The sequence below is a fragment of the Microcaecilia unicolor genome, chromosome 5 (genome assembly GCF_901765095.1).
Source record: "Microcaecilia unicolor chromosome 5, aMicUni1.1, whole genome shotgun sequence".
NCBI classification, from domain to species: Eukaryota; Metazoa; Chordata; class Amphibia; order Gymnophiona; family Siphonopidae; genus Microcaecilia; species Microcaecilia unicolor.
In genome coordinates this window covers 301,582,790-301,606,149 of record NC_044035.1, presented here as the reverse complement: position 1 = coordinate 301,606,149, position 23,360 = coordinate 301,582,790, and the positions used below count along the sequence as shown (strand labels likewise).

Genomic DNA, 23,360 nt, shown 5'->3' with positions numbered 1-23,360 from the left:
TCCACCGTCGCTGCTGCGACTTTCTTTCTTCTCAACCTATTCTTGATCCACTCCAATCTGGCTTTCGTCCCCTTCATTCAACTGAAACAGCACTTGCTAAAGTCTCCAATGATCTATTCCTGGCTAAATCCAAAGGGCTCTAATTCTATCCTCCTCCTCCTCCTTCTCGATCTTTCTGCTGCTTTTGACACTGTTGATCACAGCCTACTCCTTGACACGCTGTCCTCACTTGGATTTCAGAATTCTGCTCTCTCATGGTTTTCTTCCTATCTCTCACAGCGTTCTTTTAGTGTGTACTCTGGTGGATCTTCCTCTTCCTCTATCCCGCTGTCAGTGGGTGTACCTCAAGGATCCGTCCTAGGACCTCTCCTTTTCTCCATCTATACTTCCTCCCTTGGTGCTCTGATCTCTTCCCACAGTTTTCATTATCACTTTTACGCTGATGACTCCCAGATCTACCTCTCCACACTAGAAATTGCGGCAGAAATCCTGTCCAAGGTATCTGCCTGCCTCTCTGACATTGCTACCTGGATGTCTCACTGCCACCTGAAGCTCAATATGGCCAAAACTGAGCTCCTTATCTTCCCACCTAAACCAACCTCTCCCCTTCCCCCATTCTTCCTGTCTCATCTGCTCGTAACCTTGGGGTCATCTTTGACTCCTCCCTCTCCTCTGCACATATTCAACAGATTGCTAAAACCTGTCGTTTCTTCCTTTATAATATCGCCAAAATTCGCCCTTTCCTTTCTGAACACGCTATCAAAACCCTCATCACCTCTCGCTTAGATTACTGCAACTTGCTTCTCACAGGTCTTCCACTCAGCCACCTCTCTCCTCTTCAATCTGTTCAAAATTCTGCTGCACGACTAATATTTCACCAAAGTCGTTATGCCCATATCAGCCCTCTCCTGAAGTCACTTCACTGGCTCCCTATCCATTTCTGTATAAAATTCAAGCTCCTCTTATTGACTTATAAGTGCATTCACTCTGCAGCCCCTCACTACCTCTCCACCCTCATCTCTCCCTACACTCCTGCCCAGGAACGCCGTTCACTAGGCAAATCTCTCCTAATTGCACCCTTCTCCTCCATCGCTAACTCCAGACTCCGTTCCTTTTGTCTCGCCACACCTTATGCCTGGAATGGGCTTCCTGAGCCATTACGACTAGCTCCATCCCTGGCCGCCTTCAAATCCAGGTTAAAGGCCTACCGGTTTGATGCTGCTTTTGACTCCTAACTTGTCACTTGCTCGTAACCTTTATCTTGTCTTTCTCTTTTCAATAGTCCCTTTTCCTATGTGTCCTTCTGTCTGTCTTACCCTTATTGGTCCTGTCTGTCTGTCCTGATTTAGATTGTAAGCTCTTTTGAGCAGGGACTGTCTTTTCTTCATGTTCAATTGTGAAGTGCTGCATACAACTGGTAGCGCTATAGAAATGATTTATAGTAGTAATAGGGATTCCAAGATGTGTTTTGTTTCCTGCAGAATTTTGAATCTATTTGATTCAAGGCCCTCCTTAACATATAATGCTACCCCCCTCCTCTTCGATATAATTTGTACCCCGGTATGACAGTGTCCCACTGGTTATCCTCCTCCTTCCACCAGGTCTCAGAGATCTGTGTATTAGAATATATTGTCTAAATGAAAAATTAGATATAACTCTCTCATCTTATCTCTTAGGATTCTGGCATTCAGACAGACATTTCAAACTATGTTTGTTGTTTCTATTTACATTCTGCTCAGTAGTTGACAGTATAAATTTGCAATATTTGTCTGACTTTTATTTAAGGCCACCTGCTCTACTATGATCTCTTTTGCAACCTCGCTATCTGGATACCCTATCTTCCCTGTTTTGGTGATATCTTTGAAAGATATCTTGTTCTGAACAATGCGTTTTTGAACACCTGTCAGCATTCCCCCCAGATTCAAGTTTAAAAGCTGCTCTATCTCCTTTTTAAAGGCCGATGTTAGCCGCCTGGTTCCACCCTGGGTAAGGTGAAGGTCCATCCTTCCAGAATAGGCTCCCCCTTCCCCAGAATGGTGCCCAGTTCCTTACAAATCTAAAACATTCATCCCTGCACCATCACTTCATCTCTTGGAACTGGTAGCACTTCAGAAAATGCTACCTTAGAGGTTCTGGATTTGAGCTTACTACCAAACAACCTAAATTTGGCTTCCAGAACCCCTCTCCCATATTTTCCTGTGTCATTGGTACCCACATGTACCAAGACAGCTGGCTCCTCCCCAGCACTATCTAAAAGCGTATTTAGGTGACATGTGAGGTCTGCCACCTTCGCACCAGGCAGGCAAGTGACCAGGCAATCCTCATGTCCACTAGCTACCAAGCTATCTACATGCCTAATAATGGAATCAGCAACTAAAACAGCCGTCCTAACACTTCCCACCTGGGCAGAAGCTCCTGGAGATACATCCTCAGTGTGAGAGTATATTGCATCCCCTCGTGTTGCTGGTCCTGTCTACAGGATTACTTCCAGCTCCACCAGGGTGATGCTCTCCTTTTAGAAGACCTCCCTCCTCCAAGGCAGCACAGGGGCTGCCAGATTTGAGGTAGGACTTCTCTATGTACCTCTCTGTCTCCCTCAGCTCCTCCTCCTGCTACTCTAGCATCAACAGACTCATGCTCTGAGAGCTAGGAGCTCTTTGCATCGAGCACAAACATATGACATCTCACCAACTGGGAGATACTCCATACATGTGACACTCAATACAAAAGACTAGATAGCACCCCTCTTGCTGATTGTTGAGCACCTGATTCTCATAACATGTCTGCTTTGGTGGCCCTTTACTAGGTGAAAACAAGGGAGCCCCTATAATCAGTCCTTCCAAATGACACAATGATTATGATTTAGAACTAATTACTGCTCTGATCAATGAAACTTCCTCTGTGTACATACATATGCTGCATAAGCTGGCATGTTTGAAAATATAAGTGAGATCAAATAAAAATGCTACCAACAATAAAGAATGACGTAGATGCAGCAGCTCATAGGTTTGTTTGATTTGTATTCGGTGTATGGGAATGACAGCTGTATTCATACACCACAGGATTCGGTAACTTGACTTTTACTGCACATTGAAACTCTTCCCCCCACCCCCCCAAACTCCTGCAATTAACTACATTTTTTTGTACCAACTTCCACCTCACAAGCACTGCATTAAACCTCTATTATTATAAAGAAAACAACAAAGATCAATTTGTATCTTTTATTCCTTTTATCTAAGAGGTCACTATTAAAAACAAATAATTATAATGCAGTTCTTCCTTGATGTCATAAACTAAAAGAATTCCCTATCCAAGCATTAAATTTTATTAAAGGAAAATGAAAGTCAAGGTTGCCTGTTGGTCAGTAACATATCATACAGGCCTCTCCTAATCAGTGACAAATTTATTTACTGATCAATCTTCCAACTCCTTTCTGAAAAGTGCTAGACAGAATCATAGAACAATTTATTTACAATTTGTAACTCTAAATATATTTACATATTAACAATGCATTTAAAATCATTAAATACTGTTCAACTTTGCTATATGTAGTGTAAACTTATATAAAATTCTTATTAGAAAAGCACAGCCTTATTTGTCCACTCCTATTCATTCTCCATGTCACTTATGTTTACGATGTGGCCATGCCATTCCCCAAATGAAAACTAAAACACACTTTCTCTTAAAAACATCATGCATTTCCAAATAGTGAAATAACCACAACTAGCAAAACTTCTGAAACAGAAGTGCCACAATCACTGGAAAATGATGATCCAAGAGCTCCAGGTCTCAGTTGCAAGGCTTTGCTTGTTTTCAATTTGAAAGTCCATGTATTGTGGGACTTTGTCAATTTTTTTTTTCTTTTTAAAGGCTGCTCAGAAATCCACAACATTCCCCCCAAAATCAGGTTTTTAAGATGTTAATGCATATTTGACCAGTAGGGATAGAAATTAAAAACAAAATGTGGCAAAGAACTCACTGGAGTCAATTTACATTATTAAACTTGTACAGTCGCTGCCACAATTGTTATCTGCACCAGTCCAAAAGACAAGGAAGGAAACATCGTAAGTTATGTCCTCATTCTACTTTCTTACATCACAGTGTGTGCAGCACTTCATGCTGTTAGGTGTGCAGGGGTTTCTCTTCTTACTAAAAGGCTGCACTGAGCCGGGGCTCCACCAAGACAGCCCAGGACACATGAAGACCTTTGCCATGCTGATCCTCAGATTTTTTCTACACAAAAAGAAATGAGAAGTTTTCACTTTTCACCACGACAGCAGACCAGTTCAATTAGATGTAGGTATTTAAACTGTACTCCCACTACATATCAATACTTGCTGGTCAACACAGCCAACTTTAACACTTAAAAGTAACGTAATTTATTAATATATTGTTCAGACAAGCATTAAGCACAATGGGGCCCTCTTACTAAGATGCGGCAAAAAGTGACCTTAGTGTGGCCGAGCATGGGTTTTTTCTGTGCACTAAGGCCATTTTTAAAGCAGCAGTAAAAATCTTTTTCTATTTTCTGTATTAATGGCCATGCACTAAATGTTGTGATTAACTCACGGTCATTATTAAAACATTACTGTATACGCACTTAATGACACCCATTTTGTAGGTGGTAAGAAGGTCTCATGTGCTAGTATATATAATGTAGCTGCTCTGATTAGTGCCCTCTGCCCCCAACATGCCCCCTCAAAACAAAATTCCAAAACAAATATTTAGTGTGTGGACATTCCAAAACTAATCATGAGACTTTTAGCGTGTCCTGCATTAGGTGCGTTAGTGAAATGACCCCTAAAAGCGCTGTCCTATGTAGAAGACAAAATAAAGAGGTAGCTGCAAAGAAAAAAAAAAAAAAACAACCCCCCCCCCCCCCAGGTTTTCAAGGAACAAGTAGGTCTATAGTCCAGTCTATTGGCTAAATAGGATGGCATTTCTTTATAAAGGACCTTGAACATTGTTAATTAAAATCGAGTGATTCAATTCTAACTCGGTACCACTCACTACTGGCTTTAAACATAGAAAGTTAGAATAATGCCACAATACACTGCAACAGATTTATTGAATTTAACACCAATAAACAATCCAAACTGTTCTCTTCTACATTTCAAAGTCAGCCTGTCTCTCTCATGTATATTGATTGTGGTAAAAGAAGGCCAATGCAGTAGCCATGTGGTAGAACCGCATGTGGATGGCTGAGTAAGTAGTTTCTACTGTGAACTTAAAACTGCAGTATGCAGAAATTTAACTCTATGCAAATATTGTGTGTACAGAACTCACGCACTAGTTGGCAGATGCCTGCTCGACACATGAACACAAATGTGCAGTGGCATTCACGGCTTCTTGTGCTCCTGTCCAAAGAAAAAAGTGCTACCACCCATTTGCAGCAACTGGTCTGCACATGAATATTAGCCTCCCAAACATTTCTTACAGAGTTTTATGAGGTTGATATAAACAAAGCAGATATTGAAATTCTCCAAGTGCATGGGGTCAGTACAAGTGAACTTGTTTCCCTGTTATTAAACACAGATGAGAGAATTTCAGGAAAAGGTTGCTCCAACTGCACCCGGTAGAAGTGGTGGAGACAAACACAGTATCTGAATTCAAGAGAGCTTAGGACAAGTACATAGCATCTCTATGGGAGTGATAGGGAGAGTAGATGGCATGGATGAGCAGACTGGATAGGCCATATGGTGTTATCTATCTACATTTTTCTCTGTTTCTATTTATGCATCAGCAGCTGCAGATATGTGCTGTCACTTGCATTTTTGTTTGGATATTGCTGTTTCCTCCCTTCTATAATTTTTATACAAGTTTTTAAAATAATAAATACATTTGCTTATAAACAATTCAGAAACGTATGGTCTTTAGTTCTAGAATTTGCTAATAATGGATCTGTCTGATTGCCACATCATGTTCCATGTTCCTTTTTCTTTAAATTTGTTAAGTTCTTATTTTACCTTTTTAATATAAATATCAATTATTATTATTTGATATTTTATCTTAATGAAAATGCAATTACTTGTGCTATGTATTCCACTGTCATGCCTAGTACTGTGATATATATCATAAGATACTAATTATCATTCTTATTACCAAGAGTATTACACAATAGAATTTATGTAGTTTCATTTCTTTATATCATATGTCACTGCACCTTTGACAACAAACTTACATATATTACAATGAGGCATATTTTCAAAGCACTTAGCCTTCCAAAGTTCCATAGAAACCTATGGAACTTTGGAAGGCTAAGTGCTTTGAAAATATGCCTCAATACATACCAATAAAAATTATTTGACCAAAAAAAATAAAACAGGCATATAAATTACAAAAAGGGATGAAATCCTCTCAACCAACCCTTCCTAGTTGCTCAAACACTTGGCAAAAAATTTCTCTTATTCTGCCATCGAAAGCCACTGTTTCCTTCTATACATTACAGTGGAATACTTAATGATCTCATTACCGTGTGTTTTAATGCAAGGTGCAGCGATAACTAACAAATACTCAAGTTAACACCCATGCTTATTTCAGTATTGTTTCATCAGTAATATGTTTGTGGTAGCTTTCTGCATCAATCCCTAGGTGTACCTCCCATGAGCTGAGAAACATTGCCCTAATGTGTGCATAAAAAAAGCGAAGATACTTACCTGTGGCGGGTATTCTCCGAGGACAGCAGGCTGATTGTTCTCACATGTGGGTCGGCGTCCACGGCGTCCCAGGAACGGAGACTTTTCCAGCAAAAATCCATAGAGCTTTGTGACAGCTTCTGGAGTGCGGGGCACTCACACCGCACATGCACAGCCATCTTCCCGCCCACGCGCGTCTGTTCCCGCCTTAGTTATATCAAAAAGCAAATAAAGAACAACAACAACTCCAAAAGGGGGGAGGTGGGTGGGTTGGTGAGAACAATCAGCCTGCTGTCCTTGGAGAATACCTGTTACAGGTAAGTATCTTCGCTTTCTCCGAGGACAAGTAGGCTGCTTGTTCTCACATGTGGGGTATCCCTAGCCCCCAGGCTCACTCAAAACAACAAAGAAGGTCAATTGGGCCTCGCAACGGTGAGGACATAACAAAGATTGACCTAAGAAGAAACATCTGAGAGTGCAGCCTGGAACAGAACAAAACTTGGGCCCAGGGGGGTGGAGTTGGATTCTAAACCCCAAACAGATTCTGCAGCACCGACTGCCCAAACAGACTGTCGCGCCGGGAATCCTGCTGAAGGCAGTAATGAGATGTGAATGTGTGGACCGATGACCACGTCGCAGCCTTGCGAATCTCTTCTATAGTAGCTGACTTCAAGTGAGCCACCGACGCTGCCATGGCTCTAACACTATGAGCCGTGACAGGACCTTCAAGAGTCAGCCCAGCTTGGGCATAAGTGAAGGAAATGCAATCTGTTAGCCAACTGGAAATGGGGCGTTTCCCAACAGTGACTCCCCTTCTGTTGGGATCAAAAGAAACAAACATTTGGGTGGACTGTCTGAAAGGGCTTGTCTGCACCACATAGAAGGCCAACGCTCTCTTGCAGTCCAATGTATGCAACTGATGTTCAGCAGGGCGGGTATGAGGACAGGGAAAGAATGCTGGCAAGACAATTGACTGGTGCAGATGGAACTCCGACACCACCTTCGGCAGGAACTTAGGGTGAGTGCGGAGGACTACTCTGTTGTGATGAAACTTGAGGTAAGGAGCATTGCACTACCAAGGCTTGAAGCTCAAAGACTTTACGAGCTGAAGTAACAGCCACCAAGAAAATGACCTTCCAGGTCAAATACTTCAGATGGCAGGAATTCAGTGGCTCAAAAGGAGGCTTTATCAGCTGGGTGAGAACGACGTTGAGATCCCATGATACTGGTGGAGGTTTCACAGGGGGCTTTGACAAAAGCAAACCTCTCATGAAGCGAACAACTAAAGGCTGTCCAGAGATAGGCTTTCCTTCTATACGGTAATGAAAAGCACTAATTGCACTAAGATGTACTCTTACGGAGTTGGTCTTGAGAGCAGACTCTAAGTGTAGAAGGTATTCAAGCAGGATCTGTGTAGGACAAAAGCGAGGATCTAGGGCCTTGCTGTCACACCAGATGGCAAACCACCTCCATTTGAAAGAGTAACACCTCTTCGTGGAATCTTTTCTGGAAGCAAGCAAGACTCTGGAGACACCCTCAGAAAGACCCAAGGAGGCAAAGTCTACGCCCTCAACATCCAGGCAGGAGGTTGGGATGCAGAAGCACCCCCTCGTTCTGAGGGTTGGAAAACACTCCAATCTCCACGGTTCTTCGCAGGACAACTACAGAAGAAGAGGGAACCAAATCTGATGCGGCCAAACAGGGGCAATCAGAATCATGGTTCCGCGATCTTGCTTGAGTTTCAGCAAAGTCTTCCCCACCAGAGGTATGGGAGGATACGCATACAGAAGGCCGTTCCCCCAATAGAGAAAAGCACCTGATGCTAGTCTGTCGTGGGCCTGAAGTCTGGAACAGAATTGAGGTACCTTGTGATTGATCTGAGTGGCGAAAAGATCCACCAAGGGGGTGTCCCACTCTTGGAAGATCTTGCGCACTATGTGCGAGTTGAGCGACCACTCGTGAGGTTCCATGATCCTGCTTAACCTGTCGGCCAGACTGTGGTTTATGCCTGCCAGATACGTGGCCTGGAGATACATTTGGAAATGGCGAGCCCAAAGCCACATCTGGACAGCTTCCTGACACAGGGGGCGAGATCCGGTGCCCCCCCTGCTTGTTGATGTTGTACATGGCAACCTGATTGTCTGAATTTGAATAATTTGATTGGACAGCCCATCTCTGAAAGCCTTTAGAGTGTTCCAGACCGCTCGCAACTCCAGGAGATTGATTTGAAGACCGGATTCCTGGAGGGACCAAGCTCCTTGAGTGTGGAGCCCATCTACATGCGCTCCCCACCCCAGGAGAGATGCATCCGTTGTCAGCACTTTTAGAGGCTGAGGAATTTGAAAGGGACGTCCCAAGGTCAAATTGGATCGAATTGTCCACCACCGAAGGGAATTGTGAAATTCAGTGGACAGCTGGATCGTATCCTCTAGATTCCCTGCAGCTTGATACCACTCGGAAGCTAGGGTCCATTGAGCAGATCTCATGTGCAGGCGGGACATGGCCGTCACATGGACTGTGGAGGCCATGTGGCCGAGAAGTCTCAACATCTGCCGAGCTGTGATCTGCTGAGACGCTCTGGCCAAGGAAACTAGGGACAGAAGATTGTCTGTCCTCGCATCGGGAAGATAGGCGCGAGCCGTCTGTGAATCCAGCAGAGCTCCTATGAATTCTAGTTTTTGAACTGGAAGAAGATGGGACTTTGGGTAATTTATAACAAATCCGAGTAGTTGCAGCAGTTGAATAGTCATCTGCAAGGACTGTAGAGCTCCTGCCTCCGAGGTGTTCTTTATCAGCCAATCGTCGAGATAAGGGAACATATGCACTCCCAGTCTGCGTAGCGACGCTGCAACTACTGCCAGGCATTTTGTAAAGACCCTGGGCGCAGACGCAAGACCAAAGGGTAGCACACAATACTGGAAGTGATGTGTTCCCAGATGGAATCGAAGATACCTCCTGTGAGCTGGAAGTATCGAGATGTGTGTATAAGCATCCTTTAAGTCCAGAGAGCATAGCCAATCGTTTTTCTGAATCATGGGAAGAAGGGTGCCCAGGGAAACCATCCTGAACTTTTCTCGGACCAGGTATTTGTTCAGGGCCCTTAGGTCTAGGATGGGACGCATCCCCCCATTTTCTTTTGCACAAGGAAGTACCTGGAATAGAATTCTAGTCCTTCTTGCCCTGGTGGAACGGGCTCGACTGCATTGGCGCTGAGAAGGGCGGAGAGTTCTTCTGCAAGTACCTGCCTGTGCTGGCAGCTGAAGGACTGAGCTCCCAGTGGGCAATTTGGAGGTGTGGAAATCAAATTGAGGGAGTATCCTAGCTTGACTATTTGAAGAACCCACCGATCGGAGGTTATAAGAGGCCACCTTTGGTGAATAAATTTTATCTTCCCTCTGACCGGCAGATCGTCCAGCACAGAAACTTTTATAGTGGCTATACCCAACTGGAGCCAGTCAAAAGCCCATCCCTTGCTTTTACTGGGGAGCTGCAGAGGCCTGTCTAGGCGCATGCTGTTGACGAGAACGAGCGCGCTGGGGCTGAGCCTGAGAAGGCTGTCGAGAAGGTGGATTGTACCTACGCTTATTGTAAGCGTAGGGAGCATTCCTACTTCCTCTGAAAAAACGTCTACCTAATGAGGTAGATGCTGAAAGCGCCCGGTGGGAAAGTTTGTCGAGGGCGTTTTCCCGCTGGTGAAGCTGCTCGACCAGCTGCTCGACTTTCTCACCAAAAATATTATCCCCCCGGCAAGGAACATCCGCAAGCCGCTGCTGGACTCTATTGTCCAGGTCAGAGGCACGCAGCCATGAGAGTCTGCGCATCACTATACCTTGAGCAGCGGATCTGCATGCAACATCAAAAGGGTTGTAAGCACCCCTGGACAGGAATTTACGACACGCCTTCAGCTACCTGACCACCTCTTGAAAAGGCCTGGCGTGCTCCGGAGGGAGCTTGTCCACCAAGTCCGCCAGTTGCTTGACATTGTTCCGCATATGGATGCTCGTGTAGAGCTGGTACGACTGAATTTTGGACACGAGGATGGAGGACTGATAGGCCTTCCTCCCAAAAGAGTCCAGGGTTCTAGATTCTTGTCCCGGGGGCACCGAGGCAAAATCTCTAGAACTCCTGGCTCTCTTGAGAGCGGAATCCACAACCATAGAGTCGTGAGCTAACTGCGACTTCATCAACTCAGGTTCTCCATGAATCCGATATTGGGACTCAGCTTTTTTGGGGATGGTGGGATTACTTAGTGGTTTCATCCAGTTCCTAAGCAATGTCTCCTTAAGGACATTATGCAAAGGGACAGTGGATGACTCCTTAGGTGGCGAAGGATATTCAAGGACCTCCAGCATCTCAGTCCTGGGCTCATCCTCGGATACCACAGGGAAGGGAACAGCCACAGACATTTCCTGGACAAATGAAGAGAAAGAAAGGCTCTCGGGGGAGAAAGCTTTCTTTCTGGTGAAGGAGTAGGATCAGAAGGAAGACCATAAGACTCCTTGGAAGAGAAATACCTGGGATCTTCTTCTTCATTCCACGAGGCATCCTCCTCGGAATCAGACAAGAGTTCTCTAACTGCAGTCCGAAACCGGGCCTGTCTCAACGCCGAGGAACCCAGTCCTCGATGGTGATGCCGAGAAGTTGACTCCCGTGCCGGCGGCGATGAAGCTCCCTCCAGCGACGTCGACGGGGAGTCGACCTGGATGGCAGCCGAGGCCGATGTCGCAAGCGGTACCGGCGTCGGGGACTGCACCACAGACCTCGAGCCAGCTGCCGTTTCCATCGACGGTACCGAGGGCGCAAGCACCCCCGGTACAGAGGCAGACTGATGCAGCAACCCCTCCAGAAGGCCTGGAATAATGGCTCGCATGCGCTCGACTAGAGTCGCTGTCGAGGAAGGCTGTGGGGTCGGTGGAGAAGTCGACATCAGAATCTGTGGAGGCCTGGGAGGCGGTACCGGGCTGTCCGAAGATCGACACACCAACACCTCTTGTATGGAGGGTGAGCGCTCCTCCCGGCGTCGACACTTCTCGGGTGCCGAATTCCTCAACGCCCCGGAGCTCCTGGTACCGCGTCTCGAAGGAGACCGATGATGATGCTTCTTCGCCTTCGCTCGAAGCATGTCACTGGTACTCCTTGGTACTGACGAGGAGGACGTGGAATCCACACGCCTCCTTGGGGGGGGGGGGGGCCTGCACAGCAGGAGCCTTCGAGACAGGTGGAGACCCACTCGACGGCTCGCTACTCCCCAGCCAGTGGTGATGTCCGGACAGCCATTACCTGCACTCCCGATGTCGATCTCGACGCCGAGGAATCAGTTGGAGCTCCGAAAAGACGGTCCCAAAGAGCTCTTCTTGACGCCTGTGTCCGCCTTTACAAGCTGAGACACAACTTACAAGCGTCTGGGCGAAGGTCGGGCCCAAGGCACTGGATGCACCACATGTGCGGATCAGTACCCGAGATCGACCGCTGGCATCGAGCACACTTTATGAAGCCGCTGGGAGTCTTCGATGACATGGGCGGAAAAATTGTGGCAGCGAAATCAAAAGGCTTGATTGTGCCAACAGAGGGGCACAAAATGAGAACCGCGTATGCGCAGCCTAAGAAGGCTGCTACGAAATCGAAAGGAAACTTAAAAAAAGGGGAAAAACTAAGAATATAAGGTTTGTTTGTTTTTTTTGAAAACTGGAAAAAAGAAAAAGACAAAAGAGGCAACTTAAAACAAAAAGAAAGCATGAATAAAGAGTGCGAAGAGCGCTGAAGTCTTTCTCTGGCCTGAGAGAGAGGAGACCGACATGCAGCCACTCTCCTCCGTGGAAAAAGAAAAAAAGAGGCGGGAACGGACGCGCCCGGGGCGGGAAGATGGCCGCGCATGCGCGGTGCGAGTGCCCCACGCTCCGGAAGCTGTCGCAAAGCTCTAAGGATTTTTGCTGGGAAAATCTCCGTTCCTGGGCCGCCATGGACGCCGACCCACATGTGAGAACAAGCAGCCTGCTTGTCCTCGGAGAAGAATGCTTACACCTGATGAAATGAACAATTCATATGCAAATAATTTTGCACATTTTTTTTGAGCACACAACATGGAGTGTGCACAGATCACCATAGAAAGATGCATACATTGAGCATGCATTAGCAGCCAAAATCTCTCTCTATATATATTTTTTTATAATTCAATCTAGAGGAGCATGTGCAATAGGGTGTGTATCTGTTATGCCATTATATGGAATGTGTGAGTTATTGAAAGGTGATCTTCTTTCCTAGGCACAGTTACTGAAACATGATTCATGTCAGTAGCTGCTTCTTGACTGCTTCTTAAGTTATGATTTAAAAATTTTTTTTTGCAATATACAACCTTGTGTTTCTGCGACACTAATAATTCTTTAAAATATTGAGGTTTATATTTAAGATATGGATTAATAAAAAGTTTACAGATCATAAACTGGACCAACAAGGATGTGTGACGATGGGACACTTTTACTGAAGTTGCAAATAACTTTACCATAGTCCACATTACTACTTTGTTGACCTAAGTGGAGTTAAAAGATTTTATATCACGCTGGGATATTTGTGTGATTGACTGCTATATCCCTTGTGCTAAAAGTTAATGTTTTGACTAGTTTTAAATTTTCTGTGCATTAAAAAGGTAAAATATTTGCAGTTGATCATCAATTTTACAACCATGACGCCTCTTTCTTAACCCTGCATTTGACAACACCATCACCTCATTCTCCTGAGGGGTTTTTTTTTTTTTGCCTTCATTTGTCCACCATTCCCTTCAATAAAACAAAAAGAAAAAAAAAGTTGCTGATACTTCATGTTGGCACTAACCCTCACTAATTCTAGGCAGAGAAAAGCAAGCTAACCTTTTGCTCCACCTCAGACTACACACTAACATCTCAACATTAGAAAAAGAGACTTAAGCCTTTAGCCATGTGTGTAGTTCTTTGCATCCAGGTTTAATAGCTAATGGATATAAATGAGCAGTGCTTTGTCATCTATACAATCCTTTGGGCAAAATTTCTTTTGCATCCTAAGCTGAAATTCTCAACCAGCATTCATCAGGCCTCCACTACCACATACAAATATGTGCTCTCTAAACACAAAGTGCAGAGATCTCTCTTGGCTGAAAAAAGTAGTATGAAGCCCTCTAAATACTGCTCTATAACTGGATAGCACAAATTTCCAACAGGACTCCCTACTCAGCAAGGTGAATCCAGAATAAAATCCAGCAACCTCCTGCTTGCCATCACATAATACTAATCTCCCATTCCTATATTATTCAAAACGTTAGGCCCTTAACTTTGATAATATGGCTTCTAAAATAGCTTCTTTGAAAATGTAATAAGTCTAGGAGCATAAATTTAGGTGCTTACAATTTCTTTTTTAATATTTGGTCTCATATTTTGTATTCAAAGAATAATTATGTCAAATTCACCATGAAGGATTACACGGTAAGTCAGATACAACAGAAAAACTCTTCCTTCACAGTATAGTTGTACGAAGTATTCAAGTTTGAGAAGACTTACTTTCTGACTCAACATCTTCTCTCTAGCTTCTTCGTGCACAGCTGGATTCCATGGAGAAAAACTAGAAGAAAGCAAAAAAACAAAAAAAAAAACACACACAAAAAAAAGGTTTTGTAGCTATGACTGGAATTCAACTGAGTGAAACACCCTCCCAATTTTGGGACTACATATATACTAGTTGGGATTGAATAATAAGTAATGCATAGAAACACTATGCATGCTATTGCTAAAGATTTGCTTCATATAAGAGATACTCCAGAAGAAGTAGAAATATTTTTAAAAGATGTTAGCAAATTATTTCTTGAGGGAATGAGAGACTAACTTTTGCACTGGAGATTCCAAGTCACATTCAAGACCAGTGGCCTGAGGTATGAGAGAGACCTTCATGATTCTAGAAATCCAGTAACATATGTGAAAGTGTCAGCTCTTCAGCAAAAGAACAATGTTTCCATCTTTCTAATTTAGGATGGCTGGAAAACCACTGCCTATATTTTCAGTCACGGGACAGCATCATATACTGAACAGCATGTGCCCGCCTGCATTATGGACAACAGGAAGGTCATTTCTTTTGCCATGCTGCAATAAGATTCAAGATTTTTAGTTCTGCCTACGTGAGGATAATTATCTACCAAATACATCTGGGTTTGGATTAGGAATAATGTACCAAAACATTATTATACATTTTTAATGAGGTACGTGCGATGGGTCGCATCTGTTGCGACCTATCACACACAATAATGCTATTGTGCATGGTACCCACAGGTTTGTGGGCTCTTTTACCACATGCCTCTATTTGTGATACCTAAGACAAAACAAAACAACAACAAAAGAACTCCAGAAAACCCACAGATTCAGGTGGGCTTACAGGAGGTAGGGATCCTGAAAAATGGTTAGGGCTGGATCTAGTTTCATATTTTTAAACGTGTACTCTATAGGATCATTTTCATTTGGATTCAGTAGGTTGATGTTAAGAACAGATTTGGGGGATTGATATGAGAGAGAGAGATTCTGAGCAGTATAGGCAGAGGACCACTGGGGGACAGAAAAAGATGGCAGGATTACCAATCCCCTTATCATTTAAATCTGTGTGTAATGATTGAACAAACCCCCATCCCAGCCCTGGATATGACGTGTTTCATAAACTCAAGCACCATATGTCAGATGGCACAAAGATTGAGACCCTCTGATGTTCAGTATGTTTTTCAGATATCTGGTTTGCAAAGACTGAAAATAAAAGATGTAAAAAAAAAAAAAAAAAAAAATTTCCTTCAAAACTCATGCACTCCCAAATACTAACTTGGAGAACATCAGCAATGAATATCTGAAAAAAAAGTGATCTTCAAGAACTTGATTTGCTTTAGTTTGTGTTCCATGCATACAGAATAGAGAGCTTAGCTAGTTAAACAGAACACTTACCTAATTGCATAGGGATCAGCTATTTTAGGCTGATCAAATAAGTGACTGTTGCATAGTCTGACACTGTCCACTACTTTACTTTTAAACAGCTGAACATCCTTTTCATACCTAAGGTGAAAAGCAAGACAAAGATCAAAGATTTAAGATTCAATGCCCTCGAAATTTCAACATTTAGTTGATGACCAGTGGATCTCATCCAGGTGATGAAAACCATATAGTATAATTGCACAAAATAAAACAGAATAGGCTTACAGCACAGCAGCTTCTGGGTTTAAGGGACTGGTTGTATCTATCTTGTAGAAGACTCGCCGGGCATACATGAGTACTTGCCATATGTGATTATGATTTCGCCTAATTGGAAAAACAAATCAACCATTAAATCAGCTACATTTACTGGCTTTCAGATGATCATTATTTTAACACAATCATGCTTTAAAAAGAAGACTGTTTTCAATCATACACTATAAAAGGAACCATTAAGTGGCTCTCCTCAATAACCAAATATTCACATTCCAATACTTGTACAGGTTGTTGTTCTATGAGCTCTTAAGCAGCAACATTAATGATGTCAAGAAATACAATATATAAAAATGAACACCTTACACCAATATGGAGCTGCACCCAAGTTGGACTTAAGCATATAAAACCCAATCCAATGCAGAACATACAGATTACTTTTACAAGCTTAAGTACTACAGGTAAACGACTTAGAATGTTAGCACTCATACTGAGATCCTTTTAGAGCATCAAACCAGAGAGTGGGTTCATAGTTTATGCAACAATTTTAATAGTGGAATTCTCCAGAGAAGTATAAATCACCATTATTTAGAAACAATCCTAAATGTAAAGCAGTAGAGAGTGCATGTGTCAAGCTGCATGTGTGCCCACAGCAGTATGTGATCATTTTTACATTTATGAATGTAACCTGTTGCTCTGAATGGACATTTCTGAAGTAAGCATTAGTATGGACAAAATGCTAAGCCATAGATCATGTCCTCAAATAGATGCATATACAGTGGGGGAAATAAGTATTTGATCCCTTGCTGATTTTGTAAGTTTGCCCACTGACAAAGACATGAGCAGCCCATAATTGAAGGGTAGGTTATTGGTAACAGTGAGAGATAGCACATCACAAATTAAATCCGGAAAATCACATTGTGGAAAGTATATGAATTTATTTGCATTCTGCAGAGGGAAATAAGTATTTAATCCCTCTGGCAAACAAGACCTAATACTTGGTGGCAAAACCCTTGTTGGCAAGCACAGCGGTCAGACGTCTTCTGTAGTTGATGATGAGGTTTGCACACATGTCAGGAGGAATTTTGGTCCACTCCTCTTTGCAGATCATCTCTAAATCATTAAGAGTTCTGGGCTGTCGCTTGGCAACTCGCAGCTTCAGCTCCCTCCATAAGTTTTCAATGGGATTAAGGTCTGGTGACTGGCTAGGCCACTCCATGACCCTAATGTGCTTCTTCCTGAGCCACTCCTTTGTTGCCTTGGCTGTATGTTTTGGGTCATTGTCGTGCTGGAAGACCCAGCCACGACCCATTTTTAAGGCCCTGGCGGAGGAAGGAGGTTGTCACTCAGAATTGTACGGTACATGGCCCCATCCATTCTCCCATTGATGCGGTGAAGTAGTCCTGTGCCCTTAGCAGAGAAACACCCCCAAAACATAACATTTCCACCTCCATGCTTGACAGTGGGGACGGTGTTCTTTGGGTCATAGGCAGCATTTCTCTTCCTCCAAACACGGCGAGTTGAGTTCATGCCAAAGAGCTCAATTTTTGTCTCATCTGACCACAGCACCTTCTCCCAATCACTCTCGGCATCATCCAGGTGTTCACTGGCAAACTTCAGACGGGCCGTCACATGTGCCTTCCGGAGCAGGGGGACCTTGCGGGCACTGCAGGATTGCAATCCGTTATGTCGTAATGTGTTACCAATGGTTTTCGTGGTGACAGTGGTCCCAGCTGCCTTGAGATCATTGACAAGTTCCCCCCTTGTACTTGTAGGCTGATTTCTAACCTTCCTCATGATCAAGGATACCCCACGAGGTGAGATTTTGCGTGGAGCCCCAGATCTTTGTCGATTGACAGTCATTTTGTACTTCTTCCATTTTCTTACTATGGCACCAACAGTTGTCTCCTTCTCGCCCAGCGTCTTACTGATGGTTTTGTAGCCCATTCCAGCCTTGTGCAGGTGTATGATCTTGTCCCTGACATCCTTAGACAGCTCCTTGCTCTTGGCCATTTTGTAGAGGTTAGAGTCTGACTGATTCACTGAGTCTGTGGACAGGTGTCTTTCATACAGGTGACCATTGCCGACAGCTGTCTGTCATGCAGGTAACGAGTTGATTTGGAGCATCTACCTGGTCTGTAGGGGCCAGATCTCTTACTGGTTGGTGGGGGATCAAATACTTATTTCCCTCTGCAGAATGCAAATAAATTCATATACTTTCCACAATGTGATTTTCCGGATTTAATTTGTGATGCGCTATCTCTCACTGTTACCAATAACCTACCCTTCAATTATGGGCTGCTCATGTCTTTGTCAGTGGGCAAACTTACAAAATCAGCAAGGGATCAAATACTTATTTCCCCCACTGTATGCTTAATCAGAAAGGAGGTGTGTAGTATCTTGCTTTTAAGTGAGGTAAAAGGCAATGTGTGTATTGTACATATCTACATGAGCCACTAAGTTTATAATCAGCATGTATAAATCAAGTTTAATACCAACCTCTAAGATAGTGCTGTACAGTTTGCTGCCAGAAAGGAGTGAGAAATTTTATCCTACTGTACTTAAAGGACATGTATTATAGCACAGCAGTTAAAGCAACCAGAGAAATTAGGGTTCAAGTCATGCCGATATGCCTTGTGACCTTGGGCAAGTGTCTTTTCTCTCTGCTGTTTCAGGTAGAAACTTAATGCAGGGTCGTGAATGAGGCCCTAACATTTTAATGCGTGTTAATGTACATTAGTAAATAACACACGCTCACTAAGCAAAACTTGTATTAAGTTCCTTTATGGGCATGTGTCCTGGATAAGAGCATTGGAAAGACAAATCGATTAATAAGCTTGCTGTCTAATGCATTCTTAAGTTGCATGTGCAGAAAACTTTATGAAGAAAATACCTGTAGGGCAAATAAGTTATAAGCACTGGAGTTTACTGAACTCACTGCTCAAAGGCATGAGCTGACCTGATGTGTTTACTTTGTTCAGCATTACTTTGCGGCTGTTTTAATAGGTCTCCTGCCTTGGGGGAAGACCTAACAAGGATGCTTCTTCTGTAGACAATGGCACACTAAGAGGGGACATTTTTCTCTTATGAAAATGAGCCCCTTAGTGTACCATATAGAGACGATGTACTACTACTACTACTATTAAACATTTCTATAGCGCTACTAGACTTACGCAGCGCTGTACAAATTAACATGAAAAGACAGTCCCTGCTCAACAGAGCTTACAATCTAAATTGGACAGACGAACAGACAGCTAGGGGTAGGGAAATTGAGGGGTGATAAGTGAGGGTGTTGAGTAAGAGAGTCATGGTTAGGAGTCGAAAGCAGTAGCAAAGAGGTGGGCTTTAAGCCTAGACTTGAAGACAGCCAGAGACTGAGCTTGACGTACTGGCTCAGGGAGTCTATTCCAGGCATAGGGAGCAGCGAGATAGAAGGAACCGAGCCAGGAGTTAGCAGTGGGGGAGAAGGGGGACGACAGGGGACATTTACCCAGCGAACGGAGTTCACGAGGAGGAGTGTAGGGAGAGATGAGAGCGGAAAGGTACTGAGGAGCTGCGGAGTGGATGCACTTGTAGGTCAAAAGGAGAAGTTTGAACCGTATGCGGAAGCGGATAGGGAGCCAGTGAAGCGACTTGAGGAGAGGGCCAACGTGAGTATGGCGACTCTGGCGGAATATAAGACGCGCAGCAGAGTTTTGGACAGATTGAAGAGGAGATAGATGGCTGAGCGGGAGACCAGCGAGAAGCAAATTGCAGTAGTCTAGGCGACAGGTGATAAGGGATGTACATCATGTACTGCCACACTCATGCTCAGCATGGATCCTTAGAAAATCTTTAGAGAGAGCAATCATGTAACCAGAACTATTTTTCTGAGCCCAAAGTGGGAGCAAAGAACTTTGCCCTCTCTCTCCCCAAGTACCTGAGCCCTTAACATGAAGAAGACATGGAAAGTTGAATGAAAGCAGCATTCCTTTTTAAGTGGTGCTGGGTGGTATTAAGTATTAATAAGGGACCTCACAAATCAGGTGAATAACTTCCTCTTGTTTCAGAAATTAAGGGACAATTTGAGAAAATATCAGATTTCTTGGAGTGGTTGGAGGACAGCAGTCAAAATGAACATTTTACTGAAATTTCTGTAATATTTTCAGGCTCTGCCACTGGAATTACTGGCAGAGGATTTGAATGCAGTGCCAAATCAACAGGTCTACATTATTAAACTCTCCTGAATAGTGGATATTATTTAGGAGTAAGACGTTGAGGAGATGGCCCTGCCTAGCTACTGCCAATACTATTTGGCAGCTTAGCTGAAGCACGTCATGGAGTGGAAGTTAAAGACATATTCTGGACAGTGAACTAAAGCAGAAACTGGCAGAGAGATTGTCTCTTGTAATGGGCTGACAAGCTTTGAAAATCTGAAACCTCTTCACCAGGTACCTTAACACCTTAGAGATAATAATTTAGCCCCATGGAGAGATTCAGCAAGTTATAAGGCTTACCAGAATTGAACAGCGGGAGGGCTGCAAACTGATGAAGAATGAATGGGTTTCAATACGTTACATGAGGAGTAAGGCCTGACAGGGAAGGAATTTTTCTATGTCACAAGTCTATCATAATTTGAAGCAAGCAGGCTTAGTGGAGGAAGGGGAAGGTCTTACAGGAGGTAGAAAAGGTTCGGCTGGAAGCCTCTAGTATGACAGGGACAATCATTACATTCTATAAATCTATGAAAGGGGCGGATATAATAAAATATCAGTTTAGGAGGGCATAGAAAACATTTGGGATGGGAATGTAATAAGAACCAATGGGGGGGGGGGGGGGGGGGGAGAAATTCTTGAAGGAGTGGTTTCAATACTGACAAGAGAATTGCTAAAAAATACTCTATCAATAGTATCTCACTCCTGACAGGCGGTTCAGAAAATGTACCCTGCTGCATGGCATGGGCAATATATTTATATTGGAGGCAGTGCTCCCAGATACAGAGCTACTGGAGAGAGTTCACCTGCTAACTGATGAAATGCTTCAGATTTCCCTACCATATACAGCCCCAAATTGTCAGATTGGAAATGGGACGAGAAAACTGATAAAGATGAGAATTGTGGCAGTTACGAGCATCTACAAATATGGGTGAAGAGACTTTGGATGTAAATGTAGGAACACTGGACAAGTTGTTTTATTGTGTTTTATATGTTAATTTGTTTTATGATTACATATGCTACTTTGTTACGTGCCTTGGTTAAGGCGAGCTATAAATGAACATAAAAAACAAGATGTAAACTGGCAGCACACTGAGGGGTCTTTTACTAAGCTGTGGTAAAAGGGGGCCTGTGCTAGTGTCAGCACGTGTTTTTGACATGCGCTAAACCTTCCTTTTACTGCAGTGGGTAAAAGGCTGTCACTGTCTTTTTTTCACAAAAAGAAATGGCCGTGCGGTAAGTGAACTATTTACTGCCACCGCCAATTACCACCAGGTAAGCACCGGTGCTACAAAAAATATTTTTGTAGCACCAGAAATGGCATGCACTGGGGGTGGGAACTACTGCTGTGCTCTTGCAGTAGCCCAGTGGCAGTTCCAGATTGGTATGCAGCAAGCCTGTTGCCGCGCACCAACCCTTTAGTAAAAGAGCACCTGAATGAGGACAGAATTACCTACCTTGTGAAAGTGAGAGTTTATCAAATTGAGGTGATGGAAAACTGACAGTAATAAGAAAGATGGGATAAATACAGGGAAACCTGGAGGGTGCTATTAGAGTATGCAATCTAATCAGATGTGTAGTGAATGATGGGGAATTGATGAAAATGGATGCTTCAGATGGGAAGGGATGGAGTGATGAGAAAATAAAACAAAACAATGTAGGGCTTGGTTAAGAGAAGCTTTGTGTGAAAAGAAACAATTGAATGCTGGACTGTTTTTCTTTTTGTTGAAAACAAAGTTAAAAAGAAAATCTTAAGACAGTACAAAGGCTTGGGATTATTTTCCATATAAGGCCAACTATACCACCACCAGATGTTGGACAACATCAAACCTGGAACTGGGTTGGACCTTGTTTTTAAGTTCAGCTTCCTTGCTGCTGGTGCACAGGTGATAGGATCCCGCCAAATGTGTTAACATCTCAAACCAGCCTGTACTGGTACTGCAACTAAATTTCTACAGGACATCTATGTAATGTAGGAGGCCAAACATATCTAGTCTAGGTTTCTTTTCTTCTTATAAAGAAATGGTGGAGACAGCCCCATTTTCTTACGAATCTTGGGTAAGAAACTTTCAGGTGACAAAATACTTCTTGGTCAGGAAAAACACCCCCCCCCACACCCAAAAGGAAAAAAATAAAAATTTGAGAGCAACCCTGTTATGTCTCCCTTTTTGACCACTCAGGTGTCTCCAGTCAGGAGTCATCCATGCCTCTGGCTCTGCTTGCATTAAAAAGGAAATAGAGAAGGATTGTGATGTACACTGCTCAAAGTAAGGGTAACTGAGAAGCAGGCAAGAGCATAGATCTTATAGTTCCTGAACATCCTGGCAGCAAAAGCAGTTTAAGAGGTAGAATCAGGCAGTGTAAGTCTTCCAGTACAGATTGCTGGCAGAGGTTTCTACCTAGTAGCAAAACTTCTTGAGGACTATCTAAAATTCTTCCTTGCTAGCATATAGTGGGACTAATTCTGAGAAGGAATGATAAGAGGGGCCTAGTGAGGAATCATCCTCTTCTGAGACAAGGGTTACTTCAGATAGTGATGGTGCTAAGTGTTTTGGCACAGATGGAGTCTCTTGTGCTGATCCCATTTGGCAAAGAGTGGTCTGACAGTTCTGATCCCCAAGTGTGCACTGCAAAGGCTGAATATATCATTGTTTTTGATGCCTAACATCTCTTCCAGTGTCTGTTTTCAGTACTCAAAATCCTTGTGTCAAGACCTAAGGCATAGTGGGATTGAGCATCTTTTCAATATCCTCCTCCTGATGGCCATTTTCTCTGAAAAAGGACAACTTCTCATCAGCCAGTGGGACATGCATTCTGGAACAACTAGAAATGCACCTGTCTCCCCAATGCTTAGACCTATGTTTGTCTGTGGGGACATTAAATGAGAATACAGTTAAGTGCAGTTTCTAAACTTTGGAACACTAGGGCCTTAGACAATTGCGCACGCAGTGGGAGCAGTTCAGAATGTTGTCGTGTGAACCAAGGCACCTACGCATTTGTAGGCATGGGTCTCTGCCACTCACAAGTACATCTTTTGAACCTACTGGCAATGTTTGTCAAAGGAAAAGGGGCCAAATAAATTTAGTTTTAAGGAATGAAGTAATGTTTTCCTTACAGGCAAAACAGAGCAAGAGTAGATGAAAATAGATCGAAGAATGTGTGAGACAGAAGCTGCACAAAAACTCCTATGTTTGTTTAGAAAAATCTTCTAGGTTTTCTGAACTCAGAGCCAATTCTGTGTTGGTACTGTAACAAATTTACCCACCTGTGTGGCTAATTCATCCTGTACAGAGAAGGGCAACAAAAATGATAAAGGGGATGGGACGACTTCTCTACGAGGAAAGGCTAAAGCG

The 23,360-nt window shown here is 43.5% G+C and overlaps 1 protein-coding gene across 1 annotated transcript in view; it reads right to left on the bottom strand.

The window, feature by feature from the left end:
• Positions 1-3,807: 3,807 nt before the first annotated feature.
• AKTIP (AKT interacting protein) overlaps positions 3,808-23,360 on the bottom strand; it is a 92,317-nt gene continuing 72,764 nt past the window's right edge. Inside the window, 5 exon segments of the mRNA XM_030204317.1 lie at positions 3,808-4,190; positions 4,192-4,233; positions 14,162-14,222; positions 15,578-15,685; positions 15,830-15,928. Coding sequence (XP_030060177.1) covers positions 4,083-4,190; positions 4,192-4,233; positions 14,162-14,222; positions 15,578-15,685; positions 15,830-15,928 — 418 coding nt within the window. The 3' untranslated portion in view covers positions 3,808-4,082.